The 24,853-nt window shown below is 46.6% G+C and overlaps 1 protein-coding gene across 1 annotated transcript in view; it reads left to right on the top strand.

Moving 5' to 3' along the window:
• The window catches only part of plxna2 (plexin A2), a 165,323-nt gene that overhangs the window by 126,107 nt on the left and 14,363 nt on the right, over positions 1–24,853 (top strand). Inside the window, exons 18-26 of the mRNA XM_035158656.2 lie at positions 6,474–6,713; positions 7,132–7,275; positions 7,791–8,025; positions 9,837–9,979; positions 11,188–11,456; positions 19,431–19,497; positions 19,776–19,922; positions 20,554–20,713; positions 22,353–22,456. Of these exons, the coding sequence (XP_035014547.1) occupies positions 6,474–6,713; positions 7,132–7,275; positions 7,791–8,025; positions 9,837–9,979; positions 11,188–11,456; positions 19,431–19,497; positions 19,776–19,922; positions 20,554–20,713; positions 22,353–22,456 (1,509 nt within the window). The remainder of the gene's footprint in view (positions 1–6,473; positions 6,714–7,131; positions 7,276–7,790; positions 8,026–9,836; positions 9,980–11,187; positions 11,457–19,430; positions 19,498–19,775; positions 19,923–20,553; positions 20,714–22,352; positions 22,457–24,853) is intronic.

Here is a 24,853-nt window from a genome sequence, read left to right as displayed (position 1 = left end):
TGTTTAATTAAGAGGATTGGATTTCCTCTCACTGGTCTGGGGGAAGGCAGATGAATGGACTGAAGGGGAAAAGAAAGGATATAGAGAGTGAGAGGAATCAGGCTGTGTGTTTTATGTTCTATTATATTATCACTCATTAGCATTTTGTTAGTTTCAGAGTTGGAGTTGATGATAAATACATTTTCAAACACTTATATCTACTCAGAACTACATCTGGATATGTAAAATAACTATTTATCAATATTTTGATAGTTATATTTCATGTTGTTATATGGTAAATACTCACTTTTGCAAAGATACATGAGGCCTGTTCTACTCTGTTGTATTTAGAAAACAGAGATACACACAGGACAGGAAGGCACTGGACTATAAAACTCATTTCTAGAATCTCAAAAGGTGCACGCTTACACGAAAACGTCCTCGGTGCCATATCTGGGTTTTAGAACGAGACACAGATTTGTCCCAACGTGCTTCCTCCCCCTCCGGAGAACATCCTCCCACCCCTGACCTAAGTAGTCTAAAATTGTCCTTAAGTGTCTGACTTGCTTAGTGAATCTTCCTCAGCCAAATATATAACTTTGCTCTGGGCCCTCTGTGTGTTTCCAATACGCGAGGACACAGTTCTCCTGAAAGACCTTTTTGAGTTTCTCCTGTAAAGTACACATCTCTGCAGATTTTCTGTTTAGAGAAAAGAATGAAATACCTGATGAAGGAGAAATCGCCGGTGAAATAGGATTTGACTCGTGTCTGATTTGTCCGTTTCCGTGGCTTTGAGACAGAATTGTTCGTCTCCACCGGGCCTCGTCTCTCGTCACTCCCCACCTAGCGCCTCGTGAAAAAAAAGCAGCTCATGTCACCGTCTTGATTGCCCTCACAGCCACGGAGAATGAATTTCTGTTAAATGCTATGGTTACAATTACCCGTACTTCATCCCCTCTTCCCGGTCTACCCCCTTTTTCCCTTTTGTCACCGGAGGAAGGCAAACAGCGGGACGGCCTATAGCAATAAGAGCTGCTGTCTGTCAGCCAGCCTTCAAATGATCCCCTGTCTCAAACTAAATTGCTTCTCTTCTTTCCTTCCCTTGTGTCGCCGGCACAGATTCGGTGAAAGAAAGTGAGGGGGAGAATAAGACAATTTTCTTTGTGAAAAGCTCTGTATCTGTCACCAGGTTCGCAATTGAAACATTTGTCATAATCTTTGAAGCTAAACGGGTTATTTAAAAGCTCCCTAACATTTTTCCTGTCCCAGAGAGATTTCATCTGCTGCGCTTGCCCCACTTCAGGCACCTGGACCGAGTGTCGGGTTCGGCACATCAGGTGCGTCTACAGCTCGGCGGCTCATCATAGGAGGTGTTGTGCACTGGTGTGTCACGCTCCTCTCTTTTCAATCAATCTTATTGTGTGAGCACCTGAGGATGCTGCTGATCAAGGCCTTCCATCCATTATTATTATTTGTACTGCTTCTGATTTGAGGGTCACGGGGGAGCCAATCACTCACGGGGTGAGAGGCGGGGTTCACCCTGGACTAGTCCTCAGCGTTTCACATGGCTTTACATTTAAGATGCTTTCCGACATGCACTTCACTCTTGATTATCTCCTGACATTATTCTGAGAGGCTGTAACACAAATGTCCAAGTCAGTTGCTGCAGACAATCGCCGGAGTTTCTCCTGTCATCTATCAAGTAAAAACACAGAATCATTTTCAGAGTGAGCCAAAGGGAGAATACATCAGGAGGTTATGAATATGATATGAATATCTCAGGATGAATAAGACACGGATGAAGATGTCGGTTTGGTAAGACAACAAGATGCAACAGCTTTTGGGGATAAGTGCTGACGCCGGTGTGTGCTGCTCCACCCGTCACCTGAACGCCTCTGAGGTTTTTGTGTTGTTGGCGTCTGAGCGGAGAACGTCCAGTTCTTCATATGTGAACGACAAACTTCTGGACAAAGTCTGGAGTGTTTTAAGTTGTATTATATTATCATTCATTGGGGGGAAGCTGGAGGAAACCCTCTCAGACATGGGGAGAACACGCTAAGATGGGATCCACCTTGATCAGAGATGGAATGATAATGTAGACTCGAAACTAACTTACATGTTCAGACTGTACACGTGTTGCAGTGTCATACATGTGCATGTAATCGCAGCCGTATCAGCATGATGAGAGGCTCATTCAATCATCTGGGGGACGGAGCGGTTTCCTCTTTGACGTCTCTGTTGCGGAGTTTTCGTATCGACTTCAAAAGACGAACAGGCACTCGTTAAATGAATGCACGAAGCTGAGAATCAGTCACGGCAGATGATTTCTCACTCCCAGCATTGCAAATATATTTTTAAAAGTAAAATACTGGATTTGCACCAGCTTAAATACCACACAGACCTCGTGTGGACAGATTAGAGTCAATGCCAGTTTTAGCAGTTGGTTGGAATGACAGGCAGGAAGGGAAAATAGACCGAGTGTAGGATAAAACAAAGTACAGCCAGAGCCGGTGACTAGCTATCGAATGTTAGCCTCCAGGTGACCTTTGGCTCAGTGACCCCTCTTCCCATTTCTCCTACGCACATCTCCACAGCCAGGCCGTCCTCTCTCCCTCCCTTACTCCTCCCTGACGCTCTCTCTCTCTCTCTCTCTCTCACCCTCTCGCTTCTACCCTGGCCAGAGACCTTTGAATGGTTGAGTGGGCTGCAGCAAGCACAGTAGATCGTGGTAATGTATTCCGCCAGAGGGGCTGGAGTGTTACTGCCTTAAAACACCCTGGTTCCATCCAGCGCCAGAGAAAAGAAGACAGATGAGGCCAAGATTCCAATTATTTTCTCTATCTGTTGACCTCAGTTCACTTTATCAATGCTGAACAATGTGTTGCCTCCCTCTCCACATGCCCTAAAGGAAAGGATGTACTATTGTATACTCTGCAGTTGGCAATATACAGAGCTGTGCTTTTATTGTGATGCGCTAGATATAAAAGAAAGAAATGAATAATGTTGTTTGGAGTCTGTGGCGTGTTGGCTGCATATCGTGGCTTTCTGCTTAGCTGGAGGAAATAATCAAAATCTAGTTAATCCTTATAAATCCTTCAGTAGAATGACCTATGGAATAATAAAAAACGACCTATAATCCATTTATTTAAAGGCAGAAGTCATGCAAAAGGTATCATTCGCCATCTATTGCTCCACCCACAGAGGAACCCAGACAAAAACCTTTGTCTTTATTAAATCCCACGCTGTCCCATTTACCCAGCGCTCCCTCCTCGCAAAACATCTTGCGTGATAGCAGCAGCTTTCCGTCCTGACAGGATTCAATGAAGGAGAGGATTTCAGAGAGAGAAAGTGAGGACAGTGTAGGAGAAATAAAAAAACACACCACCACCACCACCCCACAGTATCCATTTCAGGCAGAGCAGATGGTAGTCAGAACTGTACTTGACTTGCAAATGCCTCGCTGTTCCGACGTGACAGTCATGAAGCTGCCGGAGCATCTGGGGCCTGTCTTTACCAGCATGGGAAGAGAGCAGCCCTCAGCTGGAGAACTCGCATCGTTCACGAGACCTTTTGCTTCTCGTGCACCGATCAGAGGAGTGGATTTAAATCAGATGTGTTCCTACATGTTGTATAAACGTCGTGGGAAACAAAAAACATTATTCATTCCTTCATTAATCATTTACCGTCCTCTCCACGCAGCAGCGAGTAAACTGTGAACAACAATCTGATCGCACGTTGCTTTACTGGTTATTGAGTATGTTTGGGTGTTTGAATCTTAGAACAGCGCTGCTTCAGATTTCATTAGTCACTCCTGTGCCGCCTGGTAAAGCCCCCTGTGAAATCTGGTGGAAACTCTCATCGCTCCTTCAACTTTGTCAGTGGTTTATGTGATTTCACCCGAACTCAACTCGGTGAAAGTGTGTCAGGAGTCCTACCTGGTCGTGTTATCTATTTTTTTAAAGGGCTTATCATCCCGCTCTTGTAATTTGCTGCTAGCTCGTAAAGTGTGAATTCTAAAGAAAAGAAAATGTCACAGGACCAGGGGAAGCTGCTGCAGAGCGTTCAGACCTTGTGGTGCAGCGACAGACTGGTGGAGCTGGAATCGTTACTGGAGCAGTCGCTCGTAAATCTGGATTTCTGGCTGTTGTCCAGCATGAGTCACATAGAGCTGAAACGATTAGTCGATTAATCAGTGAGTCAAACCCAAGGAAATCAATCACACTAAAGTATTTTGATTGAAATACTGTAAAAAAAACGCTATAAATTGCACATCACACTGTGAACATTTTATGTAAATCGAATGATAGTTGTAAAACAAAACTTACTTCATGTTGCCAGTAGGTGGCGCCATCACTATTATTACATACAGACATATAGATCTGTTCAAGTAGGGGCTCTGATGTAGCGTGAGCAATTTTGTGTCAATTGGACAATGTTACCACAACTTAATTTTCACACTGATCAGTAGGTGGCGCTATGACCCTGAACTAATATTAATATATGGAGCTGTTCAGGTCAGGATTGTGATCATAGGTCAGTAGTTCGGAGCCGGTTGGATAATGCAGAGTGGATTTACAAAGTACTTCCTGTTTCATGGTGAATCAGTAGGTGGCGCTATGACACTGAGGAAATATTGACACATGGAGCCGTTCAGTCTTGGACTCTAATCATGTGACAGAAGTTTGGTAGTGATAGGACAATGCACAGTGGAGTTATGACAACATCGTGTTCTTTGGCGAAGGATGAACCTTCGCCGCACCTCAATGTTTACACGGTTTGAGGAAATGTCACAAATCTGACCATGGTCCTTTGACTTGACTGAGCTCTTATGAGCTGTATATTGTAAAGCAGCCAAGAGCAGTGCATCAAAGTATAAAACATGTCACTTCCTGTCGCCAGCAGGTGGCGCTGTAATGATGAGTCAATATTGACACATGGATCTGATCAGGGCGGGACTGTGAATGTGTGAATGAGGTTTGAGGCTGATGGAACAATGCACAGAGGAGTTATAATAGATCCCTCTTTCTTGGCGAATCATCAAGATTCTACGCCTTCGCCACGGTCACACCGTGTGATGACAAATCTAAATTCGAGGTAGTTTACATCTCCATCTTGTTTAGATGACACTCACCTCAATATGAAGTTGATCTGATGAAAGCCCTACGACAAGTTTGTCAAAGTAAAAAAGTGGAAAATGGCCAAGATGGCCACTAAAGTCAAAATGGCGGGCTTCCTGTTGCTTTTTTCAAATTGCACCATTCAATTGCTACGATTTTTGTGAAGATCAGTGAAAGCTAACTGAGGGGCTTTTCCTTAGATGGCGCTGTTGAGCCATTTTTCCACGCCCATTTCAAATTACTCCAGAATACAATTACTTTTTGGGGTTTTGAATTCCCTGCACACTTTGGTAACGATTTGAGCGTCTAGGTCCTGAAAAAGCCCCAAAAGGGAAAAACAAATCCTTCGAAATACAATAGGGCCTCCCACCGTCGGTGCTCGGGCCCTAATAAGAAAAATTGATCATTGAAATAATCAGTGGTTGCAGCTTAAAATCATAAACACATTACATGAATTTATTTTCACCTTGAGGTCCAATGCTCTACGAGGTGAAAACACACAAACACCTTACAATCTATATGCAAGAGTAAAGTAAATAAAGAGACCAGTCCCTCCTTCCACCTCTACCGTCACACTCGCCTCGCACCATGCTGGCAAAACACAATTGGTGCATTCTGCACAAAACGAGTTTGCATCGATCTCCCCCGGCTTTCTCCGCAGCCGCAGACCCACAGGTAGGAGGTGTGGTCGTCTCCGGCGCTCAGCAGCTCTGATGATGTTTACCTCTAATTAAGTTTCTTCCCCAGAGAGAGAGAGAGAGAGAGAGAGAGAGAGAGAGCTGGGAGGGAGGGAGGGAGGGAGGGAGGGAGTGAGAGGAGATAAAAACCTCTCTGAGCAGAGTGCTGTGCAGCGATCAATCCGTACTCCCCCTTCCCTCCAGAGCCGAGCTGCTTTGGATGGATGGAGTAATAAAAGAGCCATAGCTCAATCTCTACCTGAGGAAACAGAGGAACGATGCCTCCATCCTCCGTGTCCTCCAGTGTTTTCCAGTGAAGCCTCCGCAGCAATTTACTCTAGTAGAGGCTTCCTCCCCAATAAAGAGGCCAATAATAATAATGACAGACAATGAGGATTTTTTAAATTCCAGTTATTAGGCGGGTGAGCTCCCTGCAGAGTTCATGTTGTTCCCAGTGAGTTTCAGTTAGAATCCCACTTAAACAAAGGGCTTTATAATGGATCAGCTGGAAACTTGGGGTTGTTTTGGAGTCGGAGAAAAAGAAAACCGTCTGAGCCTTTTCCTGGACGACAGAACCACATGTTTCAGGGACTCGGGCCGACACTGCATGATTCGTTTAGTGTTTGTGTGCAACTCGTCTACGTCAGTGTCTCAAAAAGGTGATTTTCTCACACATTTTCTTTTGTTCGTTCTCCTTTAGGTGTGTAAGGTATTGAACACCACGAGCATGAGCTGCTTGGCTCCATCCCTGGCGGCAGAATACCTCCCGGGTTTGGAGACGGTGAAGCACGCAGACGAGTTCGGCTTCATCTTCAACAACGTCCAGGCGCTGCTGGTGTACAACAACACCAACCTCCTCTACTACCCAAACCCGTACTTCGAGCCGCTCAGCGCCTCTGGAGTCCTGGAGCAAAAACCCGGCTCCCCCATCATTCTCAAGGTAAAGTACACTGTTGCTCCTCTGCTCCCCTGCTCTCATGTCAAGGTCCTCTTTCAAACCGCCTCGTGCAACGCAATCGACATCAACAGTATTTAACTGTAACATGCACCATCTACAGTCAGAAAACAACTTGCCTGTAATTTTACAATGTGTTATTGTGGAAAAATGCTGTCAGCTACTGTAATTATATTTGGCCCATGATGCATTGCGATATACAGGTAAACTTCGTAAAACGACAGAACAAGACGTTACTGTAAAATTTTACTGTAGAAACTACAGCAATTTGTTACAGTGTAATTTACAGTGCATTTAGGTGACATATTTGCTTCATGGGGTTTTAGAATTGTGGGATTTTCCAATTTTGTGTGTGTCTTCCTCCTAATTTCACACCCCTCTGTCCATCCCCACATGCCCACAGGGCAGAAACCTGGTTCCCCCAGCATCGGGAGGGGTGAAGCTTAACTACACGGTGCTGATTGGAGAGACTCCCTGCTCGGTCACCGTGTCTGAGAGCCAGCTGCTGTGTGAGCCGCCGAACCTCACCGGGCAATACAAAGTCATGGTGAGCACATGTCTGTGTCTTCGTTAGCCTCCACCTGCCTAAACTTCTCTCCCTCTCCGCGGCGTTTTTGATTTATTCTTCATAATAGTTGGCCTCTAAACTCCATTAGTTTGCAATGCTTTCATCATTCATTCAGCGAAAGGAAGGGGGTCAAAGGGAGAACTGCGTGAGTCAATCTAGAGCTATCGAAATGTTCTGCCAGAATCAACAGCAATTATTTTTTTGTTGCGTGCTCCGTCATTGGGCCTCGGACTTGTTTGCCTCTCGACATCAGTGTGTAGGAGGCAGTTTGTTGTTTGCACTCAGAATCAATTTCAATATTTACCTCTGTTTTTATAAGACTTTGCTGTGCATCAATTATCATTTGATTGATCTTGCAACCACTGATTATAATTTGTTCAAATGTGAGTAAATTATGCAGCTAACCTTTGTGTTTTAGGATTTTTCTACAGTCTCTGCAGGAAGGTGTACTCGTAGATTAGTTGTGATTAAGCGTGTTTGTTGTCCTCCCACAGGTTCAAGTAGGTGGTCTCCACGTTTCCCCCGGCGCGGTCCACATTATGTCCGACAGCCTGCTCACCCTTCCCGCCATCGTCAGCATCGCCGCCGGCGGAGGCCTCCTCCTCATCATCGTCATCCTCGTCCTCATCGCCTACAAGCGGAAGTCGCGGGAAAATGACCTCACCCTGAAGCGCCTGCAGATGCAAATGGACAACCTGGAGTCTCGGGTTGCCCTGGAGTGCAAAGAAGGTAAGAGCTGTAGAGTCAGCGCGCAGAGCGAGTGGGAAACTGTGGAGCGGCGGACTGTTTTCACTGGGGGAAGATTACGGGTCTGTTTCGCTTGGAATCTACATTTACACACAGTAATTCTCGAGGCTGCTCTCTGAATGCATTTCTCTCGTACAGGCTGTAATCATTTAAAAGGAAAAAAAAATGTGTATCTGTGCATATAGTACAGTAAGTAAATTACTGGTTGTCTGTGTTTGTTGAATAATTCAGTGGAAATATCTCCAAATCTGGGGCAGTGAGTCATCCGGCTTTTATTCCACAACACTCAGATTCGGCCCGTTAGCCCCGTGTGTGACCTGTCTGGTCACGTAGCAAAATCTCGCAGTTCTTTCTGCTTTCTAGTTTGCATGCTGTACACACAGACTAGCACACAGGCTGACACATGAATACAGAGTTTCTCGTTAGAGCGAAGCAAACCTCCTCCCAGCGAGAGGAACATTATGTTTAGTACATTTTATTCATGTTTTAAGGGATAATTCCACGTTTATGTTTATGTGTGTTTCCGTACTTCTGTAATTGTGTGTTTTCTGTGTGCAGCTGTGTTTTAGCCACACAAAAGTGACCCACACCATGTTGCGAGTGTCACTGCAACACACAGCTGCTTTTAAACGCACCTCCCTTGTGGCTCGGGGGTTAAACGAGGGCACAGTAGTCAATCTGACCTTTTGACTCCGACCCAGTGGGAGGACCCCAGATAACCTCAGGCTGACCTGCAGCCGCTCCTGCAAACAGCAGTTCAACCACACAACAAGCTCTGTGTTCCGAACCTTCAGTTCTACATGAGTTCTTTCAAATAGACACAGCCGATTGGCCCCTGATGTCATCATGGGGGTCATTAAAGCCAATCACTGAGACGGCGAAAGTGAGGTTTATATTCAACCGCGTTCAGGAGATTTCATCAGCCAGAGAGGACCTTATTACTCATCCCCTCCAGCTACCCCTGAGTCGCTCATCCACTTTTATTTAGCACCCTAACACCCTATTGCAGCAAACTTCCTGAGCGGTCGAATGACAGACGGTTACACCGACAGACAGAGGAGGAAACAGGGGGAATCAGTCATACACCGGCAACCGTAGGAAAGGAGAAGATTAATGTTTTAACCATTAGCAGTGACCAGGAGTGTGCTACCCTGCGGGGGGATTTGGACCATACCTGGGTGCCTCCGTATTAGTGCACACATCCCTCGTGTGCCTGTAGGCTCATGTGTTGGCGTGTAAACCCGGTAGTCACAGGGGGCCTGGGGGCCCGGAGGTGAGGGCTGAGACTGTGGCTGGAGATGGTGGAGTTTTTTGAGGAGGGTGTTATGGGGACCGCCGCTGCTCCTGTGATAGGCTGCAGACGGGGGAGCCGCCCAGGGCAGCGAGGCAGAGCAACTGAGCCGTGAGCCTGAACACGAGCCAGGCAGGATGGAGCCAATTAACCAGTGCTCACCTGCAGCCTCACGCTGGGTCCACACACACTCTTCTGAGCCTCGGCTGCAGCTAATTTACTGGTCGGTAGATAAAAATGAGTGACAAGGGGCTGTGCATGTGTGTGTGTTGTGTATGAGGAAGAGCGAGCTCTGTGTTTTTTTAGGGGAAAGATGAGAAACATGGAGTTTCTCTGACATCTTGAGCTCTAACTGTCGACTTCATTATAACGGCAGTGAAGACCATGAAGATAAGAAGGGTGCACGCATTCGGTCCTCGGGGGATTACAGAAGAGTTTTATATATGTGCTGTATGTCTCAAGTATAAACGGATTCTCTTGTCTTTGTTTTCTTTCCTCTCAGCTTTTGCCGAGTTACAGACGGACATCAATGAGCTGACCAGCGACCTGGACCGAGCTGGAATCCCCCATCTGGACTACAGGACGTACGCCATGAGGGTCCTCTTCCCCGGCATCGAGGATCATCCTGTCCTCAGAGAACTGGAGGTAGTGAGAGACAGAGACCAAGAGAGGGAGAGACAGGGGGGGAGATGAATTGGAAGGAAGATGAATGAGACACATAGGCAGCAAATGCATTAAGAAAGGGCAAGAGAAAGTCAAACTGAGTTAAAAGAAGAAGGAGTGGTTGTGTTTGTCTTCACCAGACGCCTACAGTGGAACCTCTATAAGCAGTAAAGTGCTTGCAGGGGAAATGATTGCACTTATCCTTTCCACCCTCAGGTCCCACACACATGCACACATATAGCCGATCATGCTGGGCAACATGCATGTAAATCTCACCTGCAAGCTCGCTCATGGAAAACAGGGTCCAGGCACATGGCTATTTCATCCACCAGTGGTTGCGGTATGAGAGTAATGAATTGAATAATTCCCTGTCTTCAGGCAGGACTGCGGGTCCCAACATCGGAGGTATGGAATCGTGGTGATAGAGGCCCACCTTTCTATTTGTAGATTGTGTGTGAGGCAGGGTGGGATTCTTTATTGGGTGCAGGGATTCAGATCAGACTGTCCCTGTAAAGGCTGCTGCACACCACAGGATAATCGCGCCGATTTGAGACTAATGCGCCTAAAAGTTATCTCCCACGTTTTTTTAAAATCTCAAGTCAAGAGTTGAAAATCCTCCACTTCCAAAGTGATTCCTTCAGTAAGTTGCAGAAGCGAGACATTCTGAGTTTGACAAGTTTTCATATCAAATAAGGTCAAGTCGAGTCAGTTGTACTTATACAGACCCATTTCTCACATTTTCCCGGGGTTGTACAGTCTGTGCCGGATACAACGCCCTCTGTCCTCAAACCCTGGATGAGATATCCAAACTTTTTTTTGGGGGGGGGAAAGTAAAAGAAAGTGAGTTTTGACACGTAGGGATTGTCTTACACTGGAAAGTAATTTGACATGTGACTTAGAAGTGAAATGGCAGCTAACTCGGGCTACAATGCTTTTTAACAGACCTGGGTCAATAATTGATTAAGATCCTCTCGGTTACCCGCGATGAGTGGGAACTTCTGTCTGCCTGAACTGAAACATGACCGAGGGTTTTGGTCCCTTTGGAAAAATCTTTATTTTGTGTGAGACAAGGTCAGGATGGAAGCTGAGGAACAACAGTTGTTAAAACTCATCGCTATTCAAAGTCTAAATGAAAGTTTGAGTGCTGGAAGATGTTCAGCCCTAACATTTCTTCTCCCTCGTCCATCCAGGTGTCAGGTAACGGCCAGCAGAATGTGGAGAAGGCCTTGAAGCTGTTCGGCCAGCTCATCAACAACAAACTGTTCCTGCTCACCTTCATTCGCACGCTGGAAATGCAGCGTTCCTTTTCCATGAGGGACCGCGGCAACGTGGCCTCACTTATCATGACGGCCCTGCAAGGGCGGCTGGAGTACGCCACCGACGTCCTGAAGCACCTGCTGTCGGACCTCATCGACCGCAACCTGGAGAGCAAGAACCACCCCAAACTGCTGCTGCGGAGGTAACACGCCGCCCACTGAGACACAGCGTGATGATTATGTCCTGTAGCGAAATGAGGGTTTGGGAGTTGCCTGATTCATTTAAAGTAATTTATCCAATCTATTAATTAAACTCTGTGAATTGGTTTTGAAGTGAATATCATCCCCCGAAAGCTTTCAACAAAATCAACAAAGAAAAGCCCATTAATACATTAGTTAATGATTTAATACATACAACAGGAACATTTTAAATAATCAAATTAAAAAAAGATTTACATAAACTAATAAAAACAAAAGCCTCTTTAAAATTATACATGTTCATTAAGAGGAATTTGCCTTAATCCACAGGAAACACTGTGATTTAGTTTCAGGTGTTTGATTTGATTAAAAGAAGAATACGATTTATTTCACTGTATATTTGTGGATATGTGATCTCGTGCCCCGAGGATATTTATGGAGATATTAAAAACACAACTCTCATTTAAATACATATAGACAGACAGATGAGGAGTGATTTTTTAGAGCCGTATGTTCTTGGTTCCTTCTCTTGTGGGTGGATGCATTCTGATTCTCCCCTGCGTTGCCGTGCAGAACACTTCCCAGAACAAGGCTTGTAATGAGTGCCACGGCAAAATCTACAGTACGCTGAGATAAACGCCGCGCGCCCTCTCCACGTCGGGAGAAACATCTGAATCCTCTCTGAAATTCCACATTCTCTCTCTCAGTCTGTCGCTCCCCCCCCCGCTCTCTCTCATTGCCGATGTCAGTCTCACTTATCCTCCAGGCTCAGGCACCTTATGAAACATTCAGAGGCGGTTTGACTTAACTTTCTTTTTTTTTTTCTCTCCCTCCGTCTCTGTGTCTCCAGTGAACGTTGTTTTCCAGGGGAGTTGGGATAATGTGTTAAAACTTTAAACACCTGCTAAGTCCTGGCCCAGGTTTCCTCGGCTGCCGCGGCGGCTCTGTGCGCGCGCGGAGGCAGCGGCAGACAAAAGCTCGGCTGAAAAGAAAACAGAACGTACAAAGCGCGGTCACCGTGAACAGGCGTTCTGAAAGCCCCACTCTCTGCGTGGCTTTTTTGATTATGTTTACATGACTAATAAGCAGATTCAGTGAGAGCAGGCGGCTGCTGCACTTTCAAAACGACACCTTTCTTTCCGATGTTAATGTTCCCTCAGTGTCTGTGTTTGAAAAAAAAGCCACATTAGTAGTCAGGGTAAACAACAACAGACAGAGGCAAACAGAGCTGGAGGTGGAAAGACAGAGAAGTGGACTGAGGTGACGCAGCCTCACCTGGACCTGGATTCAGCTGCTATTTCATACGACAGTTTTCATTTCCCCTCCCTTATTAGGAACGGCGTCCCGTAATCCCGGGTACAGGGCTAAATGTCCACGTTTCACTCCTCGTTTTTTTCTGAGGAGTTCAAGGGATTATCGATTTGACATGGCGCTTTTCCCGTTGTTGCCTTCCTCATCGTCTATTGCCGAGAAAAAAGCTGAGGCCGACCAGCTGACTCGCACACATGCACACGTCTGTGATGATAGTCAAATTGAGCACGTCTCTAAGCGGTAATTGTGTTTGTGCAGGGCGCAGAGTGAGGCGGCCGCTTTGTTGCCATGTTCCCGCTCAGTTGTCTTCTCTATTGGCTCACCTCAGTCTTATATCTCATATAATAGCATAGAGAAACGCTCTCTGTTTTCTGGTATTAATGAACACTGCTTACAATGAGCATGTAAGCAGATCCTTGATCTTTTTTTGATGATGTCCAAATGTGTCTGTCTGGGTGCCACACGTTTGTGCAAGTGGATTCTGGTTCACTTAATAAAAGCTGTGCTGGATACGCTGGGATCCAGTGTCCTCTGAGTAGATAAGTAGAAGCAGCGGTCACTCTCACTGTTGTTCTGGATGAATTATTGGTGAGCTTACAGTCCCTGGGCAAAGTTTACATGGCTGCAGGAGAGAGCCAACATACAGCAAGGTCCTCCGGGTCACCCAACCTACTTCCTGTCCTCATTTATATTACAGTGGGTGGAGAGTGTCCCAGCAAAGAGCTTCGCCGTCTCTTCGGCTGTTTGAATGAATGATTCTCTCTAGAGGGGAACATGTCCACGAGCGGGAGCGTCCTCGACCCTCGAAGAGGAAACCACACTCGCACAAGCATTACAGTCAAAGATACGGAAATAGTTCCATCTGTCGTGGTGCCGTAGCATGTTATCCTCATGCTCCCTGCGTGGCACGTTAAAGTCATCAATGTTTAATGTGTACGATCCAAATGGCTGTTTGGTAAAGGATAGTCCACATTCTGCACAAAAGATAGAGAGGTAGATAATATGCATGGATGGAAAAATTACTATATATCCGCCTAAGACACATGGGATTTGTAGCTGTTGCAAGAATTTCTCACACTAGTGTTAAAAGTCTATTTGTTCGGGACAGTTTTGAGTATTTACAAAACAAGTTGGTATTCGTAAGGGTTAAAGTACCAGTGTGTAGGGTTTAGTGGCATCTAGTGGTGAGGTTGCAGATGGCCATACGTGGAATACGTCCTCGCCTTACCCCTACTTTTAGGTGTGGAGAGGAATCTACAGGCAACATGAAGACAGGAATGGTCATGACTAGATCCGTGTTTTGGTTTGTCCACTCCAGGCTACTGTAGAAACATGGAGGCTCAACATGGCAGCCTCCGTGGAAGAGGACCTGCTCTTGATGTAGATATAACGGCTCATTCTCAAGTAACAAAAACACTAAAGAATCTTAGTTTCAGGTGATTGTTCAATTTCTGCCAATAGAGAATCCGACACACTGGACCTTTAACTCTAAATAAATGACTGGGTCACTCAAAAGTTGATCTCATGTGTGTGGTTTTGAATAGTTATTGTTCAATGATGTTATTCTAATAATATGGATTCAGTTATATGGGCTACACTCGTTGGTTTTGGGTGTTTTATGGGATGAAACATAGATAATATTATCTAATATCTAATGTAAAAGGATTAAAAGCACAAAACACTACGAACAACTCAACCGTGCCTGCCATGAAAACTCTACACTGTACCTTTAAATCATTCCTGTATGCAGCAGTGTGTGTGTGTGTTCTATATATTGTTAAGTGTGTATACGAGAGTATAGATGCATAGAGAAGTTATAACACAAAAGCAGTACGATGTGGCTCTTCCAGCAAAGTCCCTTAATTATTGATCCCCGTTCCTGCGGTGAGTTCCAGTGACAAGATGAAGCACCGGGCCATCACTAACCACAGTGCAGAGGGAGAGGGGAAGACAGGAGGGAGGACGAGTGGGGGGATGAAGGGGAAACGTTGAATGCGTCGGAGCGGGATTCAGCGGTAGGAGCTGCAGCTAGGCAACTCATAAACATATTAATCTGGAAAATTAGTCGGAGGCTGTGGAGGCTTTCCACAGAGTTCAGGCTACGTGGGCAGCACATTAACGACGTGTAAACTTCTTCTGATTAACACTCGGTCTCCGCCTGCCGCTCACCAGCTCCGTCCGCCTCCAACACACCGTTCTCTCTCTCTCTCTCTCTCCTCTCACACTCTCTCTCTCTCTCACACGGCAGATTATCTCCTGATAGAAGTTCTTTCATATTTTACTGTTAAATTGCTGATGTGCTATCTGGACTTTATTGAGACTGATTATATTAGATTAACTTATTTCACTCCACTGTCACTAAACTGTTTATACAGAGTCCGAAAAATATAGATAATGCCAGAATAATTTCAGATTTTTGATAAAGAAAAAAAAAAAAACAGTGAGTAATGAGTTTTCAGGGTTAAAGGTGGACTTGGTAAAATGGCTGTTAAAACAACATCCCTCTTGATCTGATGGGTACATTTGCCGACAGTAGATTCCACTCGCGGCGCCTAATATGTTTACAGCCGGGCATAAATATGCAGCAGGAGAAAGTTTGGGCTCCTCTCCTGAAAAGAAGCTGAATGGGCTGGAGCGGCGGATCCTAGAATGAGGAAAAAAGACTGATTGCATGCAAAAGAGCCTCGTGGCAGATTAAAGAGGATGGAAAACAAATCAATGGCACTTATTTGAGGAACTGGTTGACTGCGTAGCGGCCACTGAGAACGCGACGCACGCAGTGGGCTCGTGTCATTGGCTGAGAGTAATCGTGGGCTGGTTGTGTTTGAATGCCAGAGGACAGTTTGTGTGTGTTACGCTTCTGCTAAGTGCTGGATCCCATTTTACCGTCCGTCATGCAAAGTCAAACAAATCAGAGCGTTTGCCTCCACGTAGCAAAGATGTAATATCACCAATCAGCTCCTGGAATCCGTGCACTCGTGCTCCTCTGAGGCGCGGCGGTTCAAAGCAGCTCTGGCCCCCTTTGTATTTAAAGATGTGAGACGCTTTCTTTCTCTCGGTGTGGAAAAGATCTTTGCTCGCAGACACTAACATTCCCCTTGAAGCTTTCTGAAAGCGTGTGTAAGCTCTGACAATGTGTTTGATTTCCTCGCTCTCCAGCGCACTAAGTGGAACTGATGCTGCACCTCGCGGTGTTTGGATTGTATTTTTCCGCCATTAGCAGAATACATTCTTGCGCTCGCCTCCTCTGCCTGTGCTCGACCTGTCCGCTCACTTCACCGCATTGTCCATTATTACTGGAACTCTCACGGCGTTCGACGACCCCCGCCAGAGCCTCCTAGAATAGCTCGCCACTTCTTTTTTGACATTGAACTCCATTCTCCGTTCTCTCCATTATCTCCTCGAGTTTTGCCACAGCCATTCTCCTCACCCGGTTTCTCTCTCTTCCCTCCTCTTCATAATGTTCTTTTAATGGAATCACAGAACATTGCTTCTATCACCTTGAGACTTTTCAATCTTGTATTATTTTTCTCCTCAGCGTTTAGTAATGAGATTTCCGCCCATGCAGAGCAATGGAGTACAGCATTATTAAGAGCGCCAGTATTGTGTTTGGCATTCATTTCATTGAAAGACATTCCGCCGCCTGCTAATATCGCCCCCCCCCCTGCATCCCAGCTGCCATTAGGAGACCAGAAATGGGGGGGGATGCGAGGCCCCCTCTTAAACATTATGTGGGATAATGAAATCCTGATGTTCATTAATGGAACTCAATTAATTGAAAGAGGGAAGTGGAGGCAGATGAGGAGGAGGACAAGAAGGAAAGGAGAAGGAGGAGAAGAAAGTGCATCGAAGATATTAAGGGGGAGTCGGCGTAGCCCCCGCACAAAAGCCTTTATTTGACTTCCTTCTTCGGGACTTGCTGAGCTTATTAAAATGCTTAATAGGTTCCATTAACTTCTAACACACTCAATACTCATACGAGCTGGGGGGGGACGTGATAAGCAGGGTAGGGGGGCAATTACACAGGGATTTGGGGTGTTGTCAAAAAAAGATCTACAATATATTTAGTTTTTTCTTTCAGCGTGAAACTGAAGCCTCCGGCACTCGCAGCGTCTCCTTATTGTGTTTGTGAATGAAGACTTTTTGTTGTGCTGCACCGTCTGTGTGTGTGTGTGTCTCCCTTTCTCTGTGCATGTAAACCCTCTCCTGTTTGTTTGTATATGTCGGGATGACAAAGACGAAGGGAGAGGGTGGAGCTGGTGCATGTGTGCCACCGCAGAGGAAGCAGCTACACATGCTCAGGAGCGTGCACCTCCTCAGATTTTGGCTTTTCAGCAGTGTTTCCTCTCTCATGCTGCAGCTGAAACTGGGTGAACTAATCTACATCTCCCCCTCCCTTGTTGGCACGTTACACTTTCTGTCATCCCGCTCTCCATCCCCTCAGCGAGCTGCCAATAGTCTGGCCGGCAGTCTCGTTCACAGAGGAACTGCCTCCAGGCGTGAGTGACAACATCACAACACGTCATTCAAAGCAAAAGGCAGCCTCTCTCCGCCACTGTCTTGCAGCTGAAGGGCAAAGTCCTGCATTTGCATGTGAAAGAGAGAAAAGGATGTGTCATTCTTAAATGTCTCATTCGAGTGACCAGCTCTTTTTCTAGTCTCGGCAACTAAAACGTTTGCTGTTGTAACCTTTTTCTCCGGCTCAGACTATTCTTCCGGGACTTCTGCTTACTTATACCCCTCGAACACGACTTAACGCAATTATCTCCATAATAGTCATAATCTCCCTCCAGGTCCATTCAGAGTCTGAATAGGTATAATCATCCCCAGTACTATTTAGCTCTGAGGAGACGGAAGCCTTCCAGCTTGTCTTTAATACCTGGCAGCTTCAATTCCTTCTAATCCTTAGTTCAGCACCGTGCACTGTAAGGCCCCTCCATCATATCCACCAGAGTAATCACTGTAATTTCCTGCCACATTAAGAGGGTCATTTTTTTTTTTCTCAAAGCATTTCTATTCAAATAGGCAACGCTGATGTACAAGCTGATGGGGGAGTAATCATCTGCGGCCAGGTGACAATCAGAAGCTGCCACAGACTGTGGGGCCTTTTAACAAGGCATGTTAACTTGTGATGAGTGAGCAGCTTCGTTAGGAGCTAGTGGGAGAAGTGACAGAGATAATGGTGTGGACCGAAAACGGGCTGGTGGAAAACTCAATATCCCATACAAACCAGTTTTGGTGTCAGTGACTGTACAGGTAACGTTTATTTTTTACATCCATCAAGGAGGCTCTGTTTTCTGATTGTAGGTTGGTTGGTTAGATGGATGGATGGATGGATGGATGGATGGATGGATGGATGGATAGATAGATAGATAGATAGATAGATAGATAGATAGATAGATAGATAGATAGATAGATAGATAGATAGATAGATAGATAGATAGATAGATAGATAGATAGATAGATAGATAGATAGATAGATAGATAGATAGACCTTTATTGACAGTGCAGCCGAACCTGCTTCCACTGCAGGAGGACTCAAGCATCCCTGTGGGGGGGGGGTCTCCTGCTAACTCACCTGGTAGCTCCCCAAGATATCTCACCAGTTTCGATGTTAATAATTTATGGATCTTGATGAGGAGACCTATCATTCTCCTGCAGGGGAGATTATTATGTGATGATGTGCATTGTTTTGTTGGCTTGGTTGATTTAAGGGGACTGTCGGCCGTTGGCGGAGGCCTGCGCTCCACCGAGTGCCACTCTAGTTAATTCTGTTCTGACGCAGTCAAACGGAGAAGGTGAAAGAGCAGCGAGGAGCTGTGGAGTTGAGGCAGCTTGTTATGCACCTCAGGTGCTCGTCCACATGAGTTGCACAGAACTAACCCTTTCATCTATGCTTCACGCTTGTTAACCATTCCCACCTGGCTGTTTGGTGTTCTGTCTTTTTATTTTTTGTACGTCTAACTTCTGCTTCTCCACTGTTCCATGATGGTGCTAATGAGGCAGATGGGGGGGATGTTTGTCTGCCGTTTCGGAGGAAGATACGAGCAGGAATCATAAAAAGACGTACACCCAGTCCTCTTGTGTGCCGTGTTAGAAATAGCGGCGAGGTCATTGCACACTTGTGTAGTTTTCATGCCTAATCAAGCCCAGCAGCGAGCTGTACCTCCATGTGTGATTGACTGGGAAGGGAGAGAAGGTGAGGGAGGAAGAGGAGAGATGCTTTTTGGCTGTGATCAGGCGTCACCTGGCTGCGACAGCACTCGTCTCTCTCAACAGCTGAGGCTTGTCACAGCTGATGAAGTCCCGCCGTGTTCGACCACACATGACTACAGACACACACTCGGCTACCGCTCACATTTATGCATACACAGTCTCACACATTTTAACTTGCGCACGCACACAAACCACGCACGCACAGACGCCCTATCTGCGCTCTGCTCGGCTCTGCTCATTCACCGTGACCGCAGCGTTGCAGACGGTACACAGGCAGAACCGGCGGCGAGACGCACCCACCCAGGATGCCAAGATAACCTCCCTGAAGTCTTGCTCATAACCTCATGAATTATGCAACACCTCTATTATCTAAAACTTCTGGAATATCAATAGGAAAGGAAAAAGAAACACTGAGTAAAATGTGTTTTCCTGTTTTTGTCATGTCATTTCAGAACGGAGTCGGTCGCAGAGAAGATGCTCACGAACTGGTTTGCCTTCCTTCTTCACAAATTCCTCAAGGTTGGTGCACCAAGCCGCGCATAGAGCTTGTGTTTTTATGTACTCACACATACAAATATAACTTGTGTATCTTATTCAGCACGTTTCTAAATTAAACGTGTGATCGCACATTGTCAGATGTGTGCAATAGGTGGACTTGTAGGTGTTTTCAGTCTCATGGATTATTTTGTTTTCTAATGCATGTCAATCTGTTTGTTTTTGTGTGTGTGTGTGTGTGTGTGTGTGTGTGTGTGTGTGTGTGTGTGTGTGTGTGTGTGTGTGTGTGTGTGTGTTTGCAGGAGTGTGCTGGGGAGCCACTGTTCATGCTGTACTGCGCCATCAAGCAGCAGATGGAGAAAGGGCCCATTGATGCCATCACCGGAGAGGCCCGCTACTCCCTGAGTGAAGACAAACTCATCCGCCAGCAGATTGAGTACAAAACACTGGTATGTGGCACTCGAAGAGGCCGAAAGAAGTGTGCACGGATATAAACACACAGGCAGACACATGACGTAAAGCACAGGGAGCACTTGGCTCAAAGGTTCAAACGATGCCAAGCTGAAATACACAGAAGTCCACATATATTATCTATTGCGTTTCCTAATTTAGTTTTTTCCGTTGTTACTTCTTCTCCATAAAGCATTGTTAAGATGATAGTTGGGTCTGCTGTGCTCGGTTCCCTCCTGCCTGCGTGGAAAGAAAACAACTAGTGATCCCACAGGCTCCGGTGTTGGTGCAACATCAGAGTTGGTGGCTGTGCAGATTTGAACACACCAAAGAGACACAAAAAAACACACTCACACAGCCAGCATGTGACATGAAAATGCTCTGATTGCTCTGACTGGAAATTTGGCTCATTACGCACTAATACCCCGGCAGAGCTGGAAATTGGTATCCCGCAGAAGGTGTGAAATTAGATTTCGGGATGCCAGGGAAAGCGGAAATGGTTTCTTAAAGCTCGTGCCATGCTCCCAGGAGACTCTAATGAGGGCGAAGCATCAAGCTGTACCCAAGTCGGACACCTCTGCTCCCTCGTTTCCCCAAGTGACTTTATTTTTCCCCATCTGTACAATCCAGATCCTGAACTGTGTGAACCCGGACAACGAGAACAGTCCGGAGATTCCAGTGAAGGTGCTGAACTGTGACACCATCACCCAAGTGAAGGAGAAGATACTGGATGCCGTTTACAAGAATATGCCGTATTCTCAGCGGCCACGAGCTGTGGACATGGACCTCGGTACGGCACAAACATGCACTTGCACATATGAACACACACACACACACACACACACACACACACACAGACGCTCACAGATGCAGTTGGCAGGTGCGAAATCCTTCATACCCACAGATTAATGTATCAGTGAGAGAAAACCTCGCCATGTGTACAGATTATCAGGGCATTAGTGTGATAAAAGCTGTGTTCCAGCAGCCCAGTGAGCCAGCCAGCCCCACTGTGCTGCTGCCAGGCCTTCTATCAAGCTGACTGACACTGTGCTGCGTCCCTCCGTCTGGCTGCACGGCAGAGCCAGTAAGACACAGTGGATGGAGACTGAGGAGTGTGCGTGTGTTAATGTGTGTGTGTGTGTGTGTGTGTGTGTGTGTGTGTGTGTGTGTGTGTCAGTGTGTGTGTGTGTGTGTGTGTGTGTGATGTCGCTGGCTGGCTGACCCAGGTAAGAGCCGACAGACGGGCTCTGCAGCCTCATGCTGGGCGCCACTCCCACGCAGTCTGCCACCTCCTCTCCTCTCCTTAACTTGCCTCCCGTTGCCCCCCTCCCTCCTCTCACTTCACATGGGCAAAGAGAACAAAGCCCCCGTGCATACTGCAAATCAGAACATCATCCATCACCCCCCCAACCAGCCCTCTGTCCATCCACTGTCCTCTCTCTCGTTCTCCTCTGTCCATTCCTCACCCTTTCTCTCTGCTACCTTGAAAAGTAAATTGAGCGTGTGCGTCAGTGTGAGAGTGTGCACGTGTCTGTGTGGGGACACGTGCGGCTGCTTTTGTGTCTTTTTTTTATTTTTATTATTATGATGTTGTTTTTCCGGCAGAGCCGAGTGTAGGTGCGACAGTTTTCGGAGGATGTTGTGCCAAGCAGAGATATCATGTGTTCCCCTGGCAGAGGCACAGAGTAATAAAACCCAGTCAACAGAGGAGAAAATCAATGATCACACCCGGCACGAGAGCCACAATGGCTGTCCACTTCCTCATCAGCACCCTTATTATCATTTCATTGCCCCACAACAAGCCGTCAGCCGCCCCCTCTCCTCCAGCACTGCTCAAAGCTTCCACTTGTTTCCACCTGCCTCCTATTTTTACCTTTTGAAAGGAGGTGATTTTCTTTTAGATCACTTCTCGCGCCGTCTTCTCTCCTCGGCTCGTCTTTTCTTTCTGACCCTGACAGGACGACGGCTGCGTATGCTAATGGCACGCCATCTCTAGGACACAAGTACCAATTAAACTGCGCAGCCTGCCTGCATATATACGCCATGACATTGTTCGTGTGTAATGTTTAATTAAGATGCGTGTCAGAGGTGCCGAGAGCAGTACGAGAAGTCGGCTGTTGGTGTCTCCATGTTTGGGTAATGTGTGTGGAGAGCTCTCTCTTCGGGAGCCGTGTGCGATGACGTTCCTCCGACTGAAATGCAAATGAGGTTTGAAAGAAAAGTTAGTTCTGTGCCACAAGGAAGTCGCACTGATCTTAGCACAGTTGATGATTGCGCTGGAAGGTTGTGAAGCCATAAAACCAATTACACTTTCCGGAACACGTGGTTTTCACATGTACTGGACAAATAAACACATCACACCAAACTTCTCCTCTCACACCAAGACAAACAAAATTATTTATTGTGTTTGTGTGTGTTTGTGCCCTCAGAGTGGCGCCAGGGGCGAATGGCTCGCGTGGTGTTGCAGGATGAAGACATCACCACCAAGATAGAAAACGACTGGAAGCGACTCAACACTCTCATGCACTACCAGGTAAAACACACACAAAGGCTTTCGTGAAAATGTTTTCTCTTAATTAACTCTCGCACTTCACCTCGTTTTCTTTTTGTCACAGAGAAAAGGCTCATTTCAGTTCAGTTTCTGCTGCGGCTTTTATTATGTAAATTGCACCACACACTGCACCTTGCCAAACTTTGATGTTTCCTGCTGTTGACTCTTAGACGGCCAATTTTCAGCTCCTCATTTGCATGCCCCGTGTCTGGTGTGATCCAAGTGACTCGCAGAATAGAGGACAATTACTGTGCAGGTGGCAGGAGAGATGAACTCTCAACATCTCAGCCGCCACTTCTCCCTCCTCCCCGGAGAGAAGAGGCTGCTCGAGTCAGGGCGGACGGGATCGCTCTTGTTCTCGCCCCTTTGCCCCGTTGACTTGTGCGCACATAACAGTTAGTCACGCTGTCGGCCGCCTCTCCCTTTCTCTTCAGACGTAGAGACTCGAGTCACACCTCACAGATTGAGGGTTCGTTGCCCCTTGTTAAGCAAAAAAGAAAAGTGAAGTGGAGTTTTGCATTTTTAGGGAGACCTTATGGCTGCTGAAATATTTTAATGAAAAAAAATTAGACAAAGAGGCAGTGAGATGTAGCCAGAAAAGAAAGAGGAATGAAATGGAGAAAGAAAAAGACCAGGCGGAATGTGAAGACAGCCATCTCCACAGGTCATGATTCTCTTCCAGCTCGTGCTCAAGCAGCTCTCATTAGTCAGCCATCTGCTTTAAGACGGCGTGGGGCTGGATTGAAGGCTACCTGGTCAAGAGCAGGGGCCGGGACAGAGCTGCAGCTGTGGCTGGACACCGGAACCGCGGGGCCAGGAGACGCTGCTCCGTCTTTATGCAGAAAAAAGGAGATGAGGTCTGGCAGAGCTCAAGCTGTGACAGTGGGGGGTCAGTGTGAACTCCTGCCCCGGCAGAGTAAGCAGAATAATTTAACAGATGCAGGAGTCATTAGAGGAAGGGACACGTCACAGTGTCCTTCACAGGGGACTTGGCGCCACGCAGCTTCTCTCCTCTCCCCTGTCACCCTGCCTTTCTGTCCTCACCTTCACTGTCACAACTTTCTCAGGTTTTCACTTTGCACTTTTGGCTTGTTTATGTTTTTTTTCGAAGTCATTTGGGGGCATTGTCTTCTCCTCTCTTCTCCTCTCCTCCCTCCCTGGCTCTGCGCACCTCTTCTTCTCTGGTCTCTGCGGTGCTTTAATCCTTGATGAAACCGTGCAGCATGTTTGCTTCCACACCGTAATGGGCTCTTGTGTTGTTTTTTGTCCATTCTTTTGCGTCGCAATCCGTCTGCAGTTGTTAGCCGAGGGGAAACACCACAGGGCACACAATAACGCGTGTGTGGTCGCTCTACGTTTTCACTCACTCGGTGGCAGATCTGAGGGCCGCTATTGATCTCGGATCTAAAGTTCCCCTGTGCAGAACGGAAAGGCCCAGCACTGCAACTTCAGAGGAGATGGTGGCAGGCTGCAGGGCAACATGCAGAAGAGAGAGGAAAAGAAAGAGAGAGACAGCGTGGAGGAACAGGGCAGTGATGAGATGAGAGTGGGATGAAACGACATAGACACTTGCGCATCATTACTGTTTTGATGAGCTGGCAGTGGCCCCGGCGAGTGAGCCTGAATGTGTTTTTTTGCGTCGTACGCCATGCCACCACATTGGCAGCTCCTGCAGCACATCTGGCTCTCCATCACAGCGAGGGAGCACAGCTCATTAGGCCCCAGAGTGAGGGGAAAAAGCTTGGAAGGCAAAAACGGGAAGTTGTAAAGTGGAGATATTGAAAGGGGGTCTGAAATATGCCGAATGAGACTAGGCAACACCTTGAGTCTTTGCTAATTCTCCCGTAACAGAGACACAGGAGCCAGACAGCGACATTAAAATTCATTGGACTCGCAGCATCCCAAGAAACCCCATTGGCTATTTACCCGGCCACATGGGAAATAATGGTTTACATAAGCTGGAAATGGAAATGTCCACCTTCCAGAAATTAAAAACATAAATACACACGTTTAAAATTAGTTCAGGATCTGTATTCCGAACCTTTGCATTCATCGTCAGGGGACTTAACTCCCATCTTCCCACCCCGCTCTCTGATTCTGTATTTTTTAACAGTCGCTCATGCATTGATAAAGATAGAAGAAGACAAAAGCACATTCATACACACAGCACAGATCTGATCTGCACAGAGAGGCAAACACTGACAGACTGATCGGTTTTGTCTCAGCTTTCTTCTCCACCTTCATAATCTCTATCATCTTGAGACGTGTTCGTTCGAACCTTGCTGCTGCCGCTGGAAAGTGTCCGGCCAGTAAACCTGAGGAGTCCCACAAGCACAGGAATCAGACGTCTCATAGTTCTGAGTCACTTTGTGCAGAGAG

The sequence above is a fragment of the Hippoglossus stenolepis genome, chromosome 6 (assembly GCF_022539355.2).
Source record: "Hippoglossus stenolepis isolate QCI-W04-F060 chromosome 6, HSTE1.2, whole genome shotgun sequence".
Taxonomy (NCBI): Eukaryota; Metazoa; Chordata; class Actinopteri; order Pleuronectiformes; family Pleuronectidae; genus Hippoglossus; species Hippoglossus stenolepis.
Note: the sequence above shows the minus strand (reverse complement) of the source record. Positions and strands in the feature narration are given on the sequence as shown.